Source organism: Salvelinus namaycush, chromosome 36 (genome assembly GCF_016432855.1).
Source record: "Salvelinus namaycush isolate Seneca chromosome 36, SaNama_1.0, whole genome shotgun sequence".
Classification (NCBI taxonomy): domain Eukaryota; kingdom Metazoa; phylum Chordata; class Actinopteri; order Salmoniformes; family Salmonidae; genus Salvelinus; species Salvelinus namaycush.
In genome coordinates this window covers 19593983-19616022 of record NC_052342.1, presented here as the reverse complement: position 1 = coordinate 19616022, position 22040 = coordinate 19593983, and the positions used below count along the sequence as shown (strand labels likewise).

Below are 22040 nucleotides of genomic sequence, written 5' to 3'. Positions count from 1 at the left end.
GTAATCAAATGGCTAACCGGACTATTTGCATTGTGTGCCCCCCCAACCCCTCTTTTTACGCTGCTGCTACTCTCTGTTTATCATCTATGCATAGTCACTTTAACTATACATTCATGTACATACTACCTCAATTGGGCCGACCAACCAGTGCTCCCGCACATTGGCTAACCGGGCTATCTGCATTGTGTCCCACCCACCACCCGCCAACCCCTCTTTTACGCTACTGCTACTCTGTTCATCATATATGCATAGTCACTTAACCATATCTACATGTACATACTACCTCAATCAGCCTGACTAACCTGTGTCTGTATGTGGCCTCGCTACTTTTATAGCCTCGCTACTGTATATAGCCTGTCTTTTTACTGTTGTTTTATTTCTTTACTTACCTATTGTTCACCTAATGCCTTTTTTGCACTATTGGTTAGAGCCTGTAAGTAAGCATTTCACTGTACGGTCTACACCTGTTGTATTCAGCGCACGTGCCAAATAAACTTTGATTTGATTTGAAAGAGTTTATATTCATTACATTATATTTCATAATTGGAACTGATTTACCATGATAGGATGCCAGCTAACCCCACATAAATTAGATTATAGATAACTACATGAATTAAGATTTCAATCAAATGTATTTATAAAGCCCTTTTTACCTCAGCAGATGTCACAAAGTGCTGTACAGAAAGATATTTGAGCTTATTTTGATTGCCAAATGATTCCATGGTTGTCTAATGTGTATATAGTTGTACTGTGTTTCACATGTAATGCTGTATATATTTTTAGCAAATTTTGTAAAATACTGACTGAATAAAGGGTTTGTAATATAAACATGAAATAAAGATTTTGACTAATACAAATACATGGATTGCATTGATGGATTATTTATTTCAGTGAAGCACATACTTAGTTAATTTTATATTCACATCTTAAGTAACCATGCTTGCTTGATGAGTAGCACCCTTGCCTGAGACCTGAAGACTTGCGTTAGCTCCCCAAGCTAATGTCGAGGTTTTAGCTCAGCTGGCTAACACTGTTGCGGTTTACTGGAGACCCGGATTTGAAGTCTAGGTGATCACATTAGCATTTATTACAATAATATGACATTTTAATAATGTTAGTCCTTTTATATACTCTTTTTTTCTCGTTCCTATCAGTTGAGCTTCATGTTTGGCAATCAGCATCCGTTCCAATCAAAATCTGATTAAATCCTTATGAACACACTAACCTCCCAAAATGTCCTGATATTGTTTTCTTCAGCAGGGGCTCTAGTAAAAAAAATAACTTCTGAGGTTCTAAAACGATCCATCTCTTAAAGGGATACTTCAGGATTTTGGCAAGGATGCCCTTTATCTAGTTTTGTTAGCACATTGACTGGAATTCTATGGCTGCCCACAGACTCATAGACTTCCAGTCTTTGCACTAGTGCTAGTTAGCAATTTTCTTCAAACTGCATGCAGAGACAAAAAAATCTGGGGAAGTAGATAAAAGTCTGGGGAAGTAGATAAAAGGCCTCATTCTGAGGTATCCCCTTTAAGAAAGGGTGGAATCCATCTATGTGTCAGATTTTTTCAAACCCTAAAGATCCATTCTTCTAAACACACCATCTTGGCAAAGAAATAGGTCACATGTTATTTGGATAGTCACTCTATAAGAAGATACTTATAAGAGGGGGAAAAGAGGTTTAGTTCATCCATCTCTGGATCGGAACGAAGTTTGAAAACCCCAAAGATCCTGGTGTGTGTAACGATGTGTGCTGAGAGTCGGGAAGCAAGTTCAGGGAGTGAGTGTTTTAATGAATAAACACAACATAATACATAATAAGAAACACGGACAACGCACAGAACTGACACAGGAACAGAAATAATAACGTCTGGGGAAGGAACCTAAGGGAGTGACATATATAGGGAAGGTAATCAGGGAAGTGATGGAGTCCAGGTGAGTCTGATGACGCGCAGGTGCGCGTAACGATGGTGACAGGTGTGCGCCATAACGAGCAGCCTGGTGACCTAGAGGCCGGAGAGGGAGCACATGTGACAGTGTGACACAGTTTTGTGTTTGACCTGGTGACCTAGAGGCCGGAGCAGCCTGGTGACCTAGAGGCCGGAGCAGCCTGGTGACCTAGAGGCTGGAGAGGGAGCACATGTGACAGTGTGACACAGTTTTGTGTTTGACCTGGTGACCTAGAGGCCGGAGCAGCCTGGTGACCTAGAGGCCGGAGCAGCCTGGTGACCTAGAGGCTGGAGAGGGAGCACATGTGACAGTGTGACACAGTTTTGTGTTTGACCTGGTGACCTAGAGGCCGGAGCAGCCTGGTGACCTAGAGGCCGGAGAGGGAGCACTTGTGACAGTGTGACACAGTTTTGTGTTTGTATTTGCCTGGCAACACATGCACACACACACATGCACACTCACACGTTGTCTGGGAAGGAAATATTCATTAATCAACACCACAACCCTTGTCCTCCCAACATCCGGTCCTTAAAATGAAGCTTTGGACATATGTTGTCTCAGATTTTACAGTGTGTGTGGTGTGTGTGGACGTGTTTAACTATTCTTGGGACCAGAAGTCCCCTCACGAATAGTAAACAAACAAACATTTGACCAACTGGGGACATTTTGACAGTTCCGACGAGGTCAAAGGCTATTTTTAGGGGGTTTAGGGTTAAGGTTAGAATTAGTGTTAGGGTTAGAATTACATTTAGAGTTAGGGTCAGAAGCTAGGGTTAGGTTTAGGTGTTTGGATTAAGGAGGGTTAAGATTAGGGTAAGGGTAAGAGTACGGGTTAGGGGTTAGGGAAAATAGGATTTTGAATGGGACAGAATTGTGTGTCCCCACAAGGTTAGCTGTACAAGACTGTGTGTGTGTGTGTGTGTGTGTGTATGTGTGCGTGCGTGTGTGCGTCAGTGTGTTGTAACTTTAACTTAATCTCAGAACTAATTGCTCAAAAATGTTTGTGTTACCGTTTCAGATAAGGGTTTGAGGGATGTTTATGTTGGAAGTCACTACGATATTTCAACATCATAAATTGCATGTAGACTTAAGTAATTCATTTCTTGGAGACCAATCAAACCACTTCTGACCTACTGGTGAATCCAAGATGGCAGACTTGTTGAAATTCATAATTTCCTCCTTGGGAGGGACATGGACAGGACCTATGAATTAGAAGTGCTTGGCAGTGCAAACAGTCTAGACACTTGTCTCTATTGTGGATGACCATTGGCACCTGAATGTGTGTGTTTGGACAGATTATTTTTGCTATATTTCTTTAAGTTGGACCATCTTCAGTCTACAGATGTAGGATCTTAATTTGATCATTATTTTGTTGCTGAGAATTTTCCTGCAACGCAGTTAATGCAGATGAGCTTGATGATTTACATAAATTCACAGCTTACAAGGTCATATTAACAGTAGTATTCCACTTCTCATGTAGCATCAACAATGTAGAAAATAGCAAAAAAATAAAAACCCTGGAATGAGTAGGTGTGTCCAAACTTTTGACTGGTACTGTATGTAGCTGTGGTTGTCTTGTCTGGGCCAGCCGTGTTTTCTCCTTCATGTCTCCCTGCTTTATTTCTATGTCTGTACCATCACTCATTCTCTCCTTCCCTCCCTCCGGCCGTTCTCCCTCTCTTGTATGTCCGTGCCGTCAATCTCTTATTTCAGTTTTCTCCTTCCCTCGCTGTCTTCTGTTTTATGGCTGTAGCGTTACTATTTCGTTCTCTCTTTCACTCTTTCCGTCTCCCTCTCTTCTTTCTGTCACTCTTTCTGTCTCCCTCTCTTCTTTCTGTAACTCTTTCTGTCTCCCTCTCTTCTTCCTGTCAATCTTTCTGTCTCCCTCTCTTCTTTCTGTCACTCTTTCTGTCTCCCTCTCTTCTTTCTGTCACTCTTTCTCTCCTTTCTTCTTCATCTCCTTATTTTCCTCCCTCTATATCTCTACCATCTCTCTTTCCCCCTTTCCTTCGACGTCTCACCCTTTCTCTAGGTTCACTTGCTGCGTCTCTATGCGTTACATTCCAGACATTCATTCTAGAATCCCAGGAGATTCTAGGAGGCCAAATTCTAAATTCAAGCTCTTTGTTTTCAGGAGACACAAGTTCATCCCAATGAATTATGAACCCAACATCATAACTCAATCCAAACTGCCAGGTCATTTAAAGTGTCCCTGTGTCTATTACTGCACTGTCAGCAATATTTACAGACGCTTAACTATAAGACAATAATGGTGTTAACTTAAAGCATGCTGAGCATACATCAGCCAAGACTCCAATGTCTTCTTTTATAGCTAAGTGGATGGTTTATAGCTAAATGGATGGTTTATAACTAAATGGATGGTTTATAACTAAATGGATGGTTTATAACTAAATGGATGGTTCATAGCTAAATGGATGGTTTATAGCTAAATGGATGGTTTATAGCTAAATGGATGGTTTATAACTAAATGGATGGTTTATAACTAAATGGATGGTTCATAGCTAAATGGATGGTTTATAGCTAAATGGATGGTTTATAGCTAAATGGATGGTTTATAACTAAATGGATGGTTTATAACTAAATGGATGGTTCGTAGCTAAATGGATGGTTTATAGCTAAATGGATGGTTTATAACTAAATGGATGGTTTATAACTAAATGGATGGTTTATAACTAAATGGATGGTTTATAGCTAAATGGATGGTTCATAGCTAAATGGATGGTTTATAGCTAAATGGATGGTTTATAACTAAATGGATGGTTTATAACTAAATGGATGGTTTATAACTAAATGGATGGTTTATAGCTAAATGGATGGTTCATAGCTAAATGGATGGTTTATAGCTAAATGGATGGTTTATAGCTAAATGGATGGTTTATAGCTAAATGGATGGTTTATAACTAAATGGATGGTTCATAGCTAAATGGATGGTTTATAGCTAAATGGATGGTTTATAACTAAATGGATGGTTCATAGCTAAATGGATGGTTTATAGCTAAATGGATGGTTTATAACTAAATGGATGGTTCATAGCTAAATGGATGGTTTATAGCTAAATGGATGGTTTATAACTAAATGGATGGTTTATAGCTAAATGGATGGTTTATAGCTAAATGGATGGTTCATAGCTAAATGGATGGTTTATAGCTAAATGGATGGTTTATAACTAAATGGATGGTTCATAGCTAAATGGATGGTTTATAGCTAAATGGATGGTTTATAGCTAAATGGATGGTATTTTTTAAAGAGTTTAAAGCTCATAGCTGCAGAGGATAAAGGCAAATTGCAGTCAGAATGGGAGCAAAGGTGAATTTCTATATTGGTTTGAGATTGCACCGGTGGTTTGTGTTTAGGATACTCCTTTAAAACACATGTGGTCTGAAACAGAGAAGGAATGGAGGCACCAGCTGTGTATATATATATATGAGATTCTCTCTCTCTCTCTCTCTCTCTCTCTATATATATATATATATATATAGAGAGAGAGAGAGAGAGAGAGAGAGAATTTTGCTCTGTAATGGCTGGATTGAGGCTACATAGACCTAAACAAACAAACAAACAAACAAACACACACACACACACACACACACACACACACACACACACACACACACACACACACACACACACACACACACACACACACACACACACACACACACACACACACACACACACACACACAATTGAACAGGAGATGCAACACTTCTACTGCGGGAAGGAGCTTTGGCCTCACATCTCTCCTCTCCCAAATACATTCTCTCTGATCCCATTTGGACAATGTCCATTGACTTGACTGATTTTCAAAAGCCAAACAAAATCAGTCCCATATTAGCAAGCTTTTCATTTTAACGTAACATTTCAAATTAAGTTTTCTGCCAACTTTTCCATCAGCGTCATAAAAGATGACAGTATGAGAGTTCAGAGGATTGTCATTTGTTGGGCAGACGATGAAATGAGAAGTGAAGTGATTTTGTTTATTAGATATATGTGTGGTTTAGCGAGCCAAAGTCAACATTATGGTTCTTATCCGATTATAAAGTGTTTCTGTCATAGGCTACATCCCCTAATGGCACCCTATTCCATACATAGTGCACCATATGGGCCCTGGTCAAAAGTAGTGAACTATGTAGGGTATAGGGTGCCATTAGGGACACAAATATAGCATTTAATGTAGTATTTCATATAGTATTTAATATAGCATTTAATGTAGTATTTAATATAGTATTAAATGTAGTTTTTAATATAGCATTTAATATAGCATTTAATGTAGTATTTAATATAGTATTTAATATAGCATTTAATGTAGTATTTAATATAGTATTTAATATAGCATTTAATGTAGTATTTAATATAGTATTTCAACAGGATGGGGCGAAACAAAATGGAGAGAAACAGCTGTCAACCTCCGCTTATGGTATTGACCCAGATTATGTTCAAGTTATAGTTTAAGTAGCCCATTATCATTGATGCTATGACACCATCCTGCCTATCTGGACATTGCCCATAAGTCTAACTAAGTTTTAACTAAGTTAAAATTCATTAAAGGGTACGAGACTCAAACCTTCAAAGTCGATGTTGCAAAAACCACGATCCAACTATCAGAGTATTCTGAAAACCAGCTTTCCTTCGACACTGTCTTGGAATCTAATATCTGGGGTTTAGGAATGCTTCTGTAATGCTTTATTATATATCCATGACCGGGTGATACACTAAATCACATGGCTCCAACAGCCATGTTGGATTGATCAGTTACCCACACAGACTGAGGTTTGAGGTTTGGGCTGGGAAACTGGAGCCCGGCGGCCTCGATCTGTGCCAAGAGCTACAGGAACTGGCCTGAAAGGCTAGTATTACTATGGCCTATATCTTATGTCGTTGTCATAACCACTGAGTAAATCTTCCAATGAACTAACTCAGCAAAACTTAAAGGGTGTGTTCATAAGGCTGAAACATTAGAGTGTTGCAAAGAGACATATAATTTATAGTGACAGACATGTTAGATAATGAATATTATCTGTTCTACATTATGTATTTCTATCTGAACGTTTTTGTAGTGTTCCAACATCAGAACTAGAATGATTTCTATAGCGATTCTATTTCTATGGTTCCAACCTTCTGAAGAAATCCCAGGTTCCTCCTCGTTGATTGAGTCTTTCAAACTAAAGCAGGATGGAGAATAGATAGTTTATTTTTAATACCTTTTACCTAGAAATCCTTTTCTGGAATCACAAAGCTGAAAACCAGACTTGTTCCTTGGCTGTAAGATTACTTTCTCCTGTTCCTAGTTGTGCTAGGTTTTCATGTGTTAGGATGCAACATCCCATTTTTATGATGATAATATTTATAAAGGGTTTCAACAGAGTCCTGCCTGAGCAAGATGGATAAACCATTACCTAAGTATCTTATAGTCAATATTGACAGATGAAAACTAAACCCTGGTCAAAATCATGACATTGTTTTATGAGATTCAAGAGCGATGTCACACTGAGAAGGGCCATCACGAGCACCCACTTGGATATATCCATCACGAGCACCCAACTTGGATATAAGTTGCAATTGAAACTTGTTTTTAAATGTTCTTTCTCTCAGCAATATGGCAAGTTTCTATACTAAGCTCACTTACCAGTAGTAGCTGCATCAAGGATATTAGCCAACAATTCACAGATTCTCTGGCAGACCAGAATATGGGTCAACTCTTCCATGGCAGTAAATCACATCTAAAACTCTTCCAGACTCTCCTTATCATCTCTCTCGAATACAGTTTCCTTTCCAGACGTCCTCCTTTAGGACATTAGACATACATGTATGACCTGTGGCAAGACAAGTAAAACTGTAAGATTTTTTTGTGTGACCCCTAACATAACATACATACAGTGCCTTCAGAAAGTATTCATACCCCTTGACTTATTCAAAATAAAAATGTGTTACAGTCTGAATTCAAAAATGGATTACATCTAAAAAATAAATCTGAGCCATCTATACACAACACCCCATAATGACAAAGTGAAAACATATATTTTTTAATATTTTCAAATTGATTGAAAATGAGATACAGAAATATCTAAATTACATAAGTATTCACAAAGGTGCTTCTTAAATACTCTGTAGAAGCATCTTTGGCAGCGATTACAACAGTGCGTCTTTCTGGGTAAATCTCTAAGAGTTTTCCACACCTGGATTGTGCAACATTTGCCCATTATTCTTTTAAAAATTCTTCAAGCTCTGTCAAATTGGTTGGTGATCATTGCAAGGTTGTCATAACAAAAGGGGTTGAATACTTATTGACTCAAGACATTTCCGTGTGTGCGTGTGTGTTTGAGTGTGTGTGTAGCAGGCAGCCACAATACTCCGATTGTACTAAACAAGGCCTGCAGCAGTAAACATTCCTGGCTTCCTCATCAGCCATCTCCAAGTGCAGCAGAACGTTGTCAAGGGAATCACACATGCACGGACACACACTCCTCACTGGGTCAATGCAAGAACGTCCTATGACCTAGATTCCATTAAAGATGTTCATTTATTTTTATAAAACATTTATTTGTAAAAAAAAACAATCGCTCCCATTCACATAGCCTGTTGGTAAGGAATCCGGATATGTAAACATTCAATATGAAGTTATGATGATTAATATATAACTCACTGCCTGTAAAGTGAGTTTATTTATTCACACTATAAGCACAAGTTGGTATTGTAAACTACTTATGAACTCATAACACCTTTATAAAGGGGACATTAATGTAAAGTGTTACCAACGTGTCGGTTATAGTAGAAGACCGCAAGAATACAGCAACAGATGCAAATCAGACATTTGCTTACATTTTGCCAGCTGAAAAATAATGTATTTCTTTCAACTGACCATTTCTGACCAAAATGTGATCTTTCTTTCAACCTATAACTGACCAAATAACATTCACAGTTGGTTATGGAATGGTTCCGAACCGACAGCATTGGACACAGCTACTCGTATATACAGAAATGATTTCTATTCTAACAGATTTTAAAGGCCATAAAAGCAATGTAACAATTGAAAAATCTATTAATCTAAAACTTGTCTTATCAATGATTGCTTGCTTTCGGAGTAAGTGATTCTCAAAAAAACAGCTCGTATGCTTTGACAAAGACATTTAGATGATACAAAACACACATATAACAATAAAATCAAGTGTTTCATTTCACTGGGACTTTCTGTCCTAAATGCATCTGGACTCGAGTTCTGTGGAGATTTCCCAAACAAGGTTCAGTCAGTCTATCGTTTCCCCGTCAAGGTTCCAACAAACAAACACAGTTTTTCTGTTTGTTGATCGTCTTCTCCTTGGATCTGAATGGTTAAAAAGTCACCCTTTAGGCATAGATCTAGGATCCTATTTTACCCTCCCAAATCCTATCATCAACCATTAGGGGGAGAAACAAACAACTGACCCTAGATCAATGTTTAACTGCAACTATCAGTGTCTAGGTCTCTCAACAAGCGTGTTTGTTTGGTGGTCCATATACTTTTATCAGTCTCCCGGATTCCACACCACAGTTGCCATGGTTACTGCAGGATGACGTCATCGGGCTCGGTGTTGAACAGCAAGGGGCCTGTTCATGAGTGACATTGTAACGTTACAGAACGTTCAGATTATTATTATAATTTAAAAAAAATCTTGAATACACTCGTGGTCATTTTCATCATGATTACTGCATAATGACATCAGGCTGGATGTTGAAGAGGAGGTCGTCGTTGCCCCTCCTGACCTCCAACAGCAGAGTCGTCTCCTGTGTGAGCGCCCCCTGTAGGTCAGTAGTGGTCAGCAGCGGACGGCCGTTCAGCTTCACGATGATGTCGCCGTCTCTGATTCCACCTCTGTGTGGAGAAAAGGGATTTCAAAATATATATATTTTGACATGGTCTGTGGGTATTGCAAAGCATTTTGTTTTTAAATATAAATAACGATGTTAATTTATCGTGGCTTATTCATGAACGTTATTATAAAATGTAACTAAATCTTTTAAGCCAATCAATGGTCATGGTATAGCAGTGTAGACCACCTACTTCTGTGCAGGAGAGTGAGGAACCACTTCATGAACGTAGATCCCACTAGTGACCTCTGGGAAGTCTGGGTTCTGCTGCTTCAGCTCCTCAACCAGGCTAGACACACAGTAAAGTTCGTTTTGGAAATAGTACGATTTTTTGTATTTATTGTAAGCTATAGAGATGTAATATATAGTTTGAGACACGTTTTAGTATTATGATTACGTGTTAGAAAGACTTACGCTGAGGTGATGGTGAGCATCCTTATCCCAATAAACCGTTTCTTCAGTGATCTCACTTCTGTAAAAAAAAAAAAGAGAATCTTTATTTTATTTATACTCATCTGTTCTATTCGTCCCTTTTCTGTTAAAATGTGATCATGCTGTCATGGTTCCACCTGTCAACAGAGGGCGGCAGAGACCGTCCTAGAGGCATTAACGACACTCAGGTGTGTCCAATTTACTCATGATCATTTCCCTCTTAAAAGAGGTGTGTTTTCCGTTGTCCTTTGCAGAAACTTGAATTGTTTACTGTGTGCGGTTGTTTCCTGAGTGAGTTTGCGAGACTTAGTGTTTGTTGTTTTATTCAAGTGTACTGTGATCCTGCGGCTACCGTTTCTCAGTGAAGTATTATGTTTATCCTTAACCGCTGATTCATCGTCTGGTCTCTTCTCTGCACCTGGGTCCAACCTTGCCACGTCACACATGCATGATGCTTCTGTCTGTCTTTCCTGCTGTATGTATGGTGATGGGCCTTGCTCTACTTGTCCAATGATTTGTTAAGGAAGGGGAGGGGTGGGCCTACCTTTGCTCTGCTTGTCCATTGATTCGTTGAGGAAGCGTGTGATCCTATCAGAGGGGATGGCGAAGGAAATCCCAGCAGCCACCTTGAGAGTGTTGATGCCAATCACCTCTCCATCCTGGTGGCAGTCAGACAGATAATGTAACATTGTGTTATGAATAGAAACTGGATTGCTACGGTTACCGATCACCTCACCATCGTGGTGGCATCCTATACAGGGTTAATAGGGGTCCGCACTGGGCTGGCTTCATTTAATTACATAGAATATTAGAATGGGCATTGGAATCCTGGCAACGTGACTCACAAGATCAGTGAACGTTTTGTTACTAGCGTATTATATTTCTATGGCAACGGCTTCTTCAAGATTATCACAGTGAAGGTTGTGACTAATGTTATGGGTGCTGATGTAACGCTTACCAAGTTAACGAGAGGTCCACCTGAATTTCCATACTGAGAAAAGATGGAAACAATGATTATTCAAACAACCAATGGGATGTGTCTCTGATCATGGATGTCCTCTTTAAAATGTCAACACAGACAGCTAGACAGCCTATGAGTTGGTTATAAGTGGAGTGTGCTATAATTACCCTTTAAATAAAGTTTAGATAAAGTTGAATTGAATGTCTCACGTTAATGATGGCGTCTGTCTGTACATAGCCCATGTCAGAGTCTCTGATGCCCAGCTCTTTGCCGTCCCTCTGGGCCGTGCTCACGATCCCCGTGGTAACCGTGTTCTGGAGCGCAAAGGGGCTGCCGATCGCAACCACAAACTCACCGGGTCGAAGGTCGGCCGAGTGGCCAAGCAACAGCACCGAGAGCTTTTTCTAAAGGGAGGAAGTGGGAGAGGATGGGGGCGATAGCGAGAGGGTGGGGGTTGGAAGAGGGAGAAAGAGGAGACAGAAAGGGGGAAGATGGAAAAGGAAAGAAGAGAGAGACGGAGAGAACAGTTAAGTAAAAACATATGCTCACGAGACGGATGGTGTAGGAGGGCGAAAGAGAGAGGGACTTGTGTAGGAATTCTTTAAAGGGAAACTTCCACATGTTTCAACTTCATATTCATCATGTCCAGCACCACCCAACATCAACATATGTAAAAAAGATAGAGGATGATACAGTGCCTTCAGGAAGTATTCACACCCCTTGACTTTTTCCACATTTTGTTGTGTTACAGAATTTAAAATGGATTAAAATGAGATTGTGTCACCCGCCTACACACAATACCCCATGATGTCAAAGTGGAATTATTTTTTAGACATTTGTACAAATTAATTAAACATGAAAAGCTGAAATGACTTTAGTCAATAAGTATTCAACCACTTTATGGCAAGCCTAAATAAGTTCAGGAGTAAGAATTTGCTTAACAAATCACATGATAAGTTGCATGGACTAACATAATTGTTGAATGACTACCTCATCTCTGTACCTCACACATATAATTATCTGTAAGGTCCCTCAGTTGAGCAGTGAATTTTCAAACACAGATTCAACCACAAAGACCAGGGAGATTTTCCAATGTCTCAGAAAGAAGGGCACCTATTGGCAGATGGGTAAAAATAAAAAAGCAGACATTGAATATCCCGTTGAGCATGGTGAAGTTATTAACTACACTTTGGATGGTGTATCAATACACCCCATCTCTCGCCGGAGAGGAAGGAAACCGCTCAGGGATTTCACCATGAGGCCAATGGTGACTGGAGAAAACTGAGGATGAATCAACAACATTGTAGTTACTCCACCATTCTAACCTAAATGACAGAGTGAAAAGAAGGACGCCTGTACAGAATACAAATATTCCAAAACATGCATCCTGTTTGCAACAAGTCACTAAAGTAAAACTGCAAAAAGTGTGGCAAAGCAATTGACTTTTTGTGTTGTATTGGATTTGCCCCAAACATATTACTGAGTACCACTCTGCATATTTTCAAGCATAGTGGTGGCTACATCATGCAGCCACCACTATCATCTACATTAAGCAACTCCAGTGTAGATCTGGCCTTGTGTTTTAGGTTATTGTCCTGCTAAAAGGTAAATTCATCTCCCAGTGTCTGGTGGAAAGCAGACTGAACTAGGTTTTTCCTTTAGGATTTTGCCTGTGCTTAGCTCCATTCTGTTTATTTTTTATCCTGAAAAACATGAACCTGAATATATAACCACCATAGTATTTGGACTGTTCCATTGTAAAAAGTCCAAAAGTCTTTAGGATACAGTGTTAGTCTTCCTCTAACCACAAATATTGGAGTCTTACCACAGACATATTGTTCACAAAGAATAATCAGGTAGAACAGACAACCAGCAGTAGTCCGGACCTCCATGGGGTAAGATTTGAAGAAATTGACCATTCAACAATACAGTGGAATAACTAATATATAATCCACTTCTCTCACCAGTGAGTTGACTTTTATGGTGGCGATGTCGGACTTCTTGTCGATGTCCTTGATGGTCGCCTCGTAGATGTCACCACTGTGCATCTGGACCTTGAGCTGCTGATGACCTGACATGGGCGTGGTGCTGGACACGACGTGGGCATTGGTCACTATCAGGCCCGTCTCTGACATCACAAAGCCTGACCCGCTAGACAGAGGGACGTTCCGGCCGAACAGAGGGTGTCTGGGAGTCAAGAGGTCAAAAGAGGTACACATAGAGCTAGAAATATAGACTTTCTAATGACAAGACGAGAGTTTACTGTGTCATGTGAAGTGCTATTGCCTATGATGAGAGATGACATACGATCTACACTGTTGTGATGAAGTTACTACGTTATACGTGATCATTTTGGTTCAACCGTCATGCGCCCTTTCTTCAACACGAGTAAGACACATACTGACACAACACCAACTGTAGTTGGAAATCCAATTTGAATATTGAAACTATGTTGCAAATGTCAGAGAGACAGACCACAAGATTTTTACAAATCTCCTCTGTTGAGAACTAAATGATATTCTAAAAAGAAATGTGAGATAATGTCTAGATGATTTTTATAGTGGAGATCAAGTTTATACATTACTTGGTTGGGCAGATGAGACAGTTGATTGCGTAGTCAGATGGAACACAGTAAATAGGCATTTTAACGTCAGATTTAGCCGGTGGTAACTTGTGGAATAGACACCGGCTGCAATGTGCTTTCAACCAATCAGCATGCAGGATTAGACACACCCGTTGTATAATGCAGTACAAACACACGTGTCTGCCTACACAAACACACTCGGCGTACCTGAGGAAGAGTTCGATGTGGACCACAGCCGGAGCGATCTTCTCCACCACGTCAGCTATGAAGTTAAACTTATACCTGGGACTGGTGGGGTGTGAAGTACCTATACTAGCGGGAAGAATTACTCATGTTAATAATAGAATCCAGTCACTCCTCCACACCATCACCACTGAAACATCAGATTTTCTAGCTGTTATCTGGTAGCTGCAACCTAATGTGCTGAAAACAGTAGGCTTCAAAGTGGTAACAGTAAGGGCCCAGAGTGGTCCCTAGTTAGGTCATGTGATCAGGAAAACGTCCTGGACAACAACATCAACAGTATCAAAACATATATCTGACGTCAACAAGTGCAGATTCCTCTGAAGTTCCTTTGTGATGCCCTAAACTATTTTATTCTTCCCCTCCACCCCTTCCTAAATGAAACCTCAGTACTTTGGTCTAAAAACATCTGGGAGGTTTTGCTGGGCTGCACTCTTTCAGGGCCATGAAAGAGCCTTGGTGGCGTGTGTGGGGTGCGTGCAGCAGTTAACAAACGTTAATTACAGCGGGTTATTTCCAGTACATGGCAGCCACGCCACCGGCTAGCGTTTTGTTCTCCTCAGCTGACTGCGGTTTCCTGTGTGTGTGTCGGTGTGTGTGTCGGTGTGTGTGTCGGTGTGTGACCGCCTTGGCTTGTACATGTATACACAATCAGGCTATACAGCTGAGTTTAGAGTACAAATAGTCAGCAAACATACACTCTGTCCTGAAACTAGCCTGTGGCATACTAGTGACCTCAATATCAACTCCCAGATTTTCCAGTTACTCTTATTCATCTCATGCAGGTATACTAGGGCCAGGAGTTTGTCCTGACTTGGGGATCGTCATCATGAAAAACACTATCACTAACCAGGGCCCAGAGTTCCTAGTCAGGTCACATGGTCAGGGAAAAACATCTGACTAGATTTTAGAACTATTCTCATTCAACCATTTGCAAATCCAATTTTTGGCTATGGTCATCCTCGTCATTGGCAAACCGTTGGCTAAGGGAGTGTAGAATTAAACATCCAAGCGAAGTGGAATCTCAGAAGAACATATTTCAGCACTAGGCTACAAATTGGTCCTCTATGGTTGGCTAACCAAGCATTAGAAAAACCAAACCAGTGGATGGCACAATCGTGGCAGTAACTGTGGAAAAACCAACTCTGCTATTAGTCTAGCCTGGTTTTCCAGATTTGTTTGTGCCGTCTTGCCAATAACCATATGAGTTGGAAAGACAGTAAAACAAATCTGGGACCAGGCTGCTATTATCCTGTGTGGTGGCCACTAATGATACTGTACATCTACCTCATGCTTTTCTGTGGGATAGAAGAATATATTGTAATTTCAGTGTTTATGTGCACGCATGCATGTGTGCATACTGTAGATGCAATGCTAAGGTAAGGGTTTGAGATAAGTCTGGAAAATGTGGGTTTGGAATGAAGAACAGTTTGAAGATACTAAACATGTACTTAGACTGAAGGCCAATGATAATGGGGAGATCATTTTAGCTTTAGGCCGATGTGGTAGCTGGTCCATCTGAAATAACTCAAGGATGACTTGAGGGCAAACACACATAATTCAACATAAGTTGAATGGGTTCACATGCTGATATAATATTAGACTGAGTGGGATATGCTGTAGACTGAGAAATGAGAGGCAATGGAGATCTGAGAATAGAAACTAAAATGTAAATAGTGATAATCTTCTATTCCTAACTCAACAGGGAATGCTCAGTTTAGTTAGGGAAACCTTGAGTAATTGGCCAATTTGTCAGGAGATTAAGATAAAACGCCACCATCCATAATAATCTGCCTGTGTGAGGTCTCTACAAAGCCTTGATTCTAATTGGCTCATGGATGATTTGGACCAATGAGCAGATAAGAATACAAATCTCATCATCAGTCATCCGTATCCCTCTTATTAAACTCCATATAGTTATGGGTTCAAATAATATTTGAAATCTTTCCAATATCTTTAACGTTTGCTCTGCTCTCCCTGGAGTGCCCGATGGGCAAGGTTTGCAATTTTGGGACTATTCTATTGGTTCCATTGCGCCAGGCAAGCTCAATCAAGCCCAGCTTACATAGTTGAAATTATTTGAAATAGTAGTTGAACCCATCTAGTTGAACAATTCAATGGCAGTCAGCCACATGCTTTTAAGCCCCTGACACAGAATTATGACTTCTGATCAAAGTCAAGACAAATCGGATATGCCATAACTTTCTGTGTCTGCATGAGACTTCCTACTTCGTGTAAAGTCTCTGAAGGGACACAAGCCAACTGTTTCCCTCATTAGTGAGAAAGTACTGTATTATTCGGGTCAGGTCAACCTGAGACGTCATACACTTAGTTGTTTTGAAAAGGGAATTGATGGACAAATTCAATACGGTTTGATTCATTCTGTGTAAAAGACCTGCAGGATATCTCTACCATATTACAATGGAGCCCCCTCAGTTTGCATGTGCTCTGTTGTCTATATTACACAGTACAACTTTGTTGATGTAGCCTGCAGTAAAGCGTGTTACACACCATCCCCAAGGACCTGTGTAGGTCAGAGATGGTATGAAGTCATGTATTGATTCTAGAATGTCTCTCAGGAACTATTTGTAATGTGCTACATTACTTTAATAAAAATAAATACATTCAGAATGGAATGGGAACCAAGGTAACTTCCACCCCTGGGCAGGAAAATGCCTATAAATGGACACAGGAAATGCAAATAAAAGCTAGACAGGAAAACAAACATTAAACTCTGACAAGTGAAGTCATTCATTCAGTGGCTGGTCATTAGTTTTAATCATGTGAGACTAATCTATAGGAAGTCTGTCTGGGTGTAATGATGGAGATTCCCCTAGGCACAGATCAGCTTTCTCTCCCCCAATCCTAACCTAAACCTAACCTATACCCTACATTACTCATCTCATATGTATATACTGTACTCTATACCATCTACTGCATCTTGCCTATGCTGTTCTGTACCATCACTCATTCATATATCTTTATGTACATATTCTTTATCCCTTTACACATGCGTGTATAAGGTAGTAGTTGTGGAATTGTTAGGTTAGATTACTCGTTGGTTATTACTGCATTGTCGGAACTAGAAGCACAAGCATTTCGCTACACTCGCATTAACATCTGCTAACCATGTGTATGTGACAAATATGATTGGATTTGAAACCATTAGGAGGGAAAACCACAAAACTGGCCTCAGATCAGTGTCTATGGGAAACATTTGTTATTTTCCAATGAGGGACATAAAGGACTTGTATGGGTTGACTTTCAGGGTTAACTTTAACGATCCATTCACCCAGACAGTCTGCTGGCTGCCCGTTCTGACAAAGGAGGGGTTGAAGGGTTGTTCCTGCTCTTCCACTAGCCTACTTACAGTAAGCTGTTCCTATATAGTGCACTACTTTTGAGAAGAGCCCTATATGCCCTAACCAAATCTCAGCATTATTGAGTATGTAAAAAAAAAGAAGTGCACTATATGGAAGAGGGTGTAATTTGGGATGAACCCTGTAACTGCACTATGCAAACATCAACCATATCAATTCATCGTCCACATCGCATAAAGTGCATCAAAGTAACTGTGTGTGTGCAAATCAAATCTGATTTGTCACATGTGCGGGAATACAACAGTTGTAGACTTTACCGTGAATTGCTTACTTACAAGCCCTTAACCAACAATGCAGTTCAAGAAATAGAGTTAAGAAAATATTTACTAAATAAACTAAAAAGTAAAAAAATAAAGTAACACAATAAAATAACAATACCGAGGCTATATACAGGGGGTACCAGTACCGAGTCAATGTGCGGGGGTGCAGGTTAGTCGAGGTAATTTGCACATGTAGTTAGGGGTAAAGTGACCATGCATAGATAATAAACAGCGAGTTTCTGCTAATATTGAATTGTATGTTTTGTATGTTGCAACTGTTTGTTGTTGTTGTTGATTTAGTTTATTTTAGACACAAATGACTTACCTTTGTTTTGGTTTATTTTGCATGGTCCCTTCTGGACCGAGTTGATGGCTGGCAGCCCCTGTTGCAGAGCCTTCCTACTCTGCGCCTTAAGCTGACACACGTTCCCATAGGTATTGCCATCACTGCCGCAGACTTTATGCCCCAATTTGCACAGGCAGAACCCCTTGGCGAGACGCTTGCCGGCCGGGTGCTTGCAGTCGAGTCCATCACCGCAGGGTAGGTCGTCTTTGCGTCCGCATGGATCTCCTTCGCCCTGGGCGCATACCAGGCAGCAGTTGCATCGGTCTGGAACGTAACCCATCGGGCAGCTGGGGCTGGGGCAAGTGCTCACGTCGCAGCGCTCCGTGCACTTTGGTTTGGGCTCAGCACGGACGAAGTCCTCGACGCAGAAGAGAACGGTGGCAAACAGAAGGACCTGCATTGTTGGCGATCTGGTGGAGAAAATTAAACCTATAAAATAAAAAATAATGTAAAGTATTTACATTAAGGTCATGTTCGTCACAAAACCGTTACTTGTAATATGGGAAGATTGAACGACGCGCAACGTCTTTATGCATCACTTTCACGGGGCTGTTGAGACACATTTACGCTTGCAGGACAGACATTGGTGTCTTCTTACGACTGAAAAGTTCTCCACTCATATGCATATTCTGATTCAGATTAAATGGGTAACTTTATCCCAAAGGAGTGGAAATTCATCCCAAAGATGCTCGTAATTGTGCGCCTAATCGATGCACTGTTTACAGCTGTAAGTTATTTGTAATGATCCCGGTGACGCTGAGTCTCCATTGAAATGAGTGTCAGTGCAGCAGTGCAGTGTCTTTTCTCCGGGTTTTTGCAGATCCCATATCATTCGTTCGCGTCTGGTCTGGCTCTGCCCCTCCGAAGCGCATAGCTGAGCAAAAGAGGTCTTTGATCATTAAAACGCGCCCCCAGGAGGCGGAGACTGAGCCCATTGACACACACACACCTCATAACCTTTGAGTTTTCATCATATCGAGCATGAAAGTTGTCATCATACCTTGTGATGAATAACTTGAAAATGAACTTTGTCTGTACCTTGCCACCGTAGGCCAAAGCATAATTAATCACAATAATCACTGGACAATATTATGCAGGTTACCGTTTTTTGTCATGCATCTTGTTCTGGAGGCAGCTCTGCAGAGTGGCCACTAGCTGGCACAGCCACAAAATCATAAAATCGGATAAAACCAAAAAGCATATTTTTGTTTTCATATTTTTTTTTTACACTATAGCCAATTTTTACTTTGCAGCTGGCCCATCCAGCAGAAACCGCTCAGTTCTGCCTCCAGTGCAAGATTCATGACAATAAACGTGTCAAAATCTGTGTCAAAATATTGACGTAAATAATTGGGTCTCTGTCAGTAAACATGGGCGTGGATGCACTCAGTAACAGTTGTCGTGTGGCAATTTGTTTTTTCCGTTTCAAAATATTAAGTCATCCATTCGTCTGGATGTGAGCAAGTGCAATGTACATCCTAAATGGCACCCTATTCCCTACACAATGCACCAGTGCACTATAGAGGGAATGGGTGCACTAATAGGTTGGCATTTGGGATGCAAACACATGTTTTTATAAGCACAATTTAAGGACAATTTAAGATGACCAGCCGGTAGCAACATAGTGGTGGTTGTTTCTCACACATACTCTCTCTCCTAGAGGAATGGGCATCAGGCTAGAGCCTAATAAATGTTTGTTTAGGTAAAGAAGAGAGGAAATGGCACACTATTCCCTATATAGCGCACTAGGTTTGACCAGTGCCTGTAGGGAATAGCGTTCCATTTGGGACATACCCATATGCATTTCACCAACCGCGGGTATGTTTATTTGAAAGCTCAACGTCAATCACTCCTGGCACTTTTCGGAAACACTGGACCCCTTGTTCCAGTCACCAACTGAGCTGACCGTTAATGTGGGAAGCAGTACTTGGTGATATTTTCACGATTCTTAAGCATACTTTATATGTGTTATTCTTGGGATTAAAAGATGGAATTGTTGCTGAAATTGTGATATTACCACTTATTACAGAAAAGTAAGACTCAGCATGACTCTTTCTCTTTGTCTGTAACTTTTTCAATAGTCAGTGCTTTCCAGGCATGCTTTATGTACAGAACTTCAGGCAAGCATGTTGTTCATTTGGAAAGTGTTTGGTGCATACAGTGAGTTCTAAAGTATTGGGACGGTGACACTTTGTTGTTTTGGCTCTGTACTCCAGCACATTGGATTACATCAAGCTTGTGACTCTACAAACTTGTTGGATGCATTTGCTGTTTGTTTTGGTTGTGCTTCAGATTAGAAAAATGAATGGTAAATAATGTATTGTGTCATTTTGGAGTCACTTTTATTGTAAATAAGAATAGAATATGTTTCTAAACACTTCTACATTAATGTGGATGCTACGATGATTACGAATGATCAGTGAGAAAGTTACAGACCTACAAATATCATACCCCCAAGACATGCTAACCTCTCTCAATAAGGGGAGGTTAGCAATTTTTTGGGGGGTATGATATTTATGCCTTTTAAATAAACCATATAATATTCTTATTTACAATAAAAGTCACTCCAAATTGACACAATACATTATTTCTATTGGGAACAAAATAATCTTAAACACAACCAAAACAAACAGCAAATGAATCAAACAAGTTAGAGTCACAAGCTTGATGTAATCATTGGTTGCTAGGAATATGGGACCAAATACTACAGTTTTGACTACTTTATTAATGCACATAAACAGAGCATTCGGAAAGTATTCAGACCCTTTGACTTTTTCCACATTTTGTTACATTACAGCCTTATTCTAAAATGGATTAAATAGTTGTTTTTCCTCATCCATCTACACACAACACCCCATAATGACAAAGCAAAAACAAGTCTAGAAGTTAAGTATTCAGACCCTTTACTCAGTACATTGTTGAAGCACCTTTGGCAGCGATTACAGCCTCGAGTCTCCTTGGGTATGACACTACAAGCTTGACACACCTGTATTTGGGGAGTTTCTCCCATTATTCTCTGCAGATCCTCTCAAGCTCTGTCAGGTTGGATGGGGAGCGTTGCTGCACAGCTATTTTCAGATCTCTCCAGAGATGTTCGATCGGGTTCAAGTCCGAGCTCTGGTTGGGCCACTCAAAAACATTCAGAGACTTATCCCGAAGCCACTCCTGCGTTGTCATGGCTGTGTGCTTAGGGTTGTTGTCCTGTTGGAAGGTGAACCTTCGCCCCAGTCTGAGGTCCTGAGCTCACTGGGGCAGGTTTTCATCAAGGACCTCTCTGTACTTTATTCTGTTAATCTTTCCCTCAATCCTGACTAGTCATCCAGTCCCGCTGCTGAAAAACATCCCCACAGCATGATGCTGCCACCACCATGCTTCACCGTAGGGATGGTGCCAGGTTTCCTCCAAACATGACACTTGCCATTCAGGCCAAATAGTTCAATCTTGGATTTATCACACTAGAGAATCTTGTTTCTCATGGTCTGAGAGACTTTAGGTGCCTTTGGCAAACTCCAAGCGGGCTGTCATGTGCCTTTTACTGAGGAGTGCCTTCCGTCTGGCCACTCTACCATAAAGGCCTGATTGGTGGAGTACTGCAGAGATGGTTGTCCTTCTGGAAGGTTCTCCCATCTCCACAGAGGAACTCTGTAGCTCTGTCGGAGTGACCATCAGGTTCTTGGTCACCTCCCTGACCAAGGCCCTTTTCCCCCGATTGCGCAGTTTGGCCGGGCGGCCAACTCTAGGAAGAGTCTTGGTGGTTCCAAACTTCTTCTATTTAAGAATGATGGAGGCCACTGTGCTCTTGGGGACCTTCAATGCTGCATACATTTTTTGGTACCCTTCCCCAGATCTGTGCCTCGACACAATCCTGTCTCAGAGCTCTATGGACAATTCCTTCAACCTCATGGCTTGGTTATTGCTCTGACATGCAGTGTGAACTGTGGGCCCTTATATAGATTTTCCAAATCATGTCCAATCAATTGAATTTACCACAGGTGGACTTTAATCAAGTTGTAGAAAC

At 40.6% G+C, this 22040-nt stretch overlaps 1 protein-coding gene across 2 annotated transcripts; it reads right to left on the bottom strand.

Moving 5' to 3' along the window:
* Nucleotides 1-8478: 8478 nt before the first annotated feature.
* LOC120030664 (serine protease HTRA3-like) lies at nucleotides 8479-18857 on the bottom strand. Of its 2 annotated transcripts, none has more exons than XM_038976104.1 (9): nucleotides 18002-18857; nucleotides 14001-14100; nucleotides 13174-13396; nucleotides 11419-11613; nucleotides 11207-11239; nucleotides 10793-10907; nucleotides 10231-10288; nucleotides 10010-10105; nucleotides 8479-9820 (listed from the first exon to the last, which is right to left on the bottom strand). In XM_038976104.1, exons 1-9 carry the CDS (start codon nucleotides 18420-18422, stop codon nucleotides 9652-9654), a joined length of 1410 nt encoding a protein of 469 aa, XP_038832032.1. In that variant the 5' UTR covers nucleotides 18423-18857; the 3' UTR covers nucleotides 8479-9651. The 2 variants fall into 2 exon arrangements, with proteins under 2 accessions (XP_038832032.1, XP_038832033.1); XM_038976105.1 differs by having other exon boundaries at nucleotides 14001-14105; nucleotides 18002-18136.
* Nucleotides 18858-22040: the final 3183 nt, after the last annotated feature.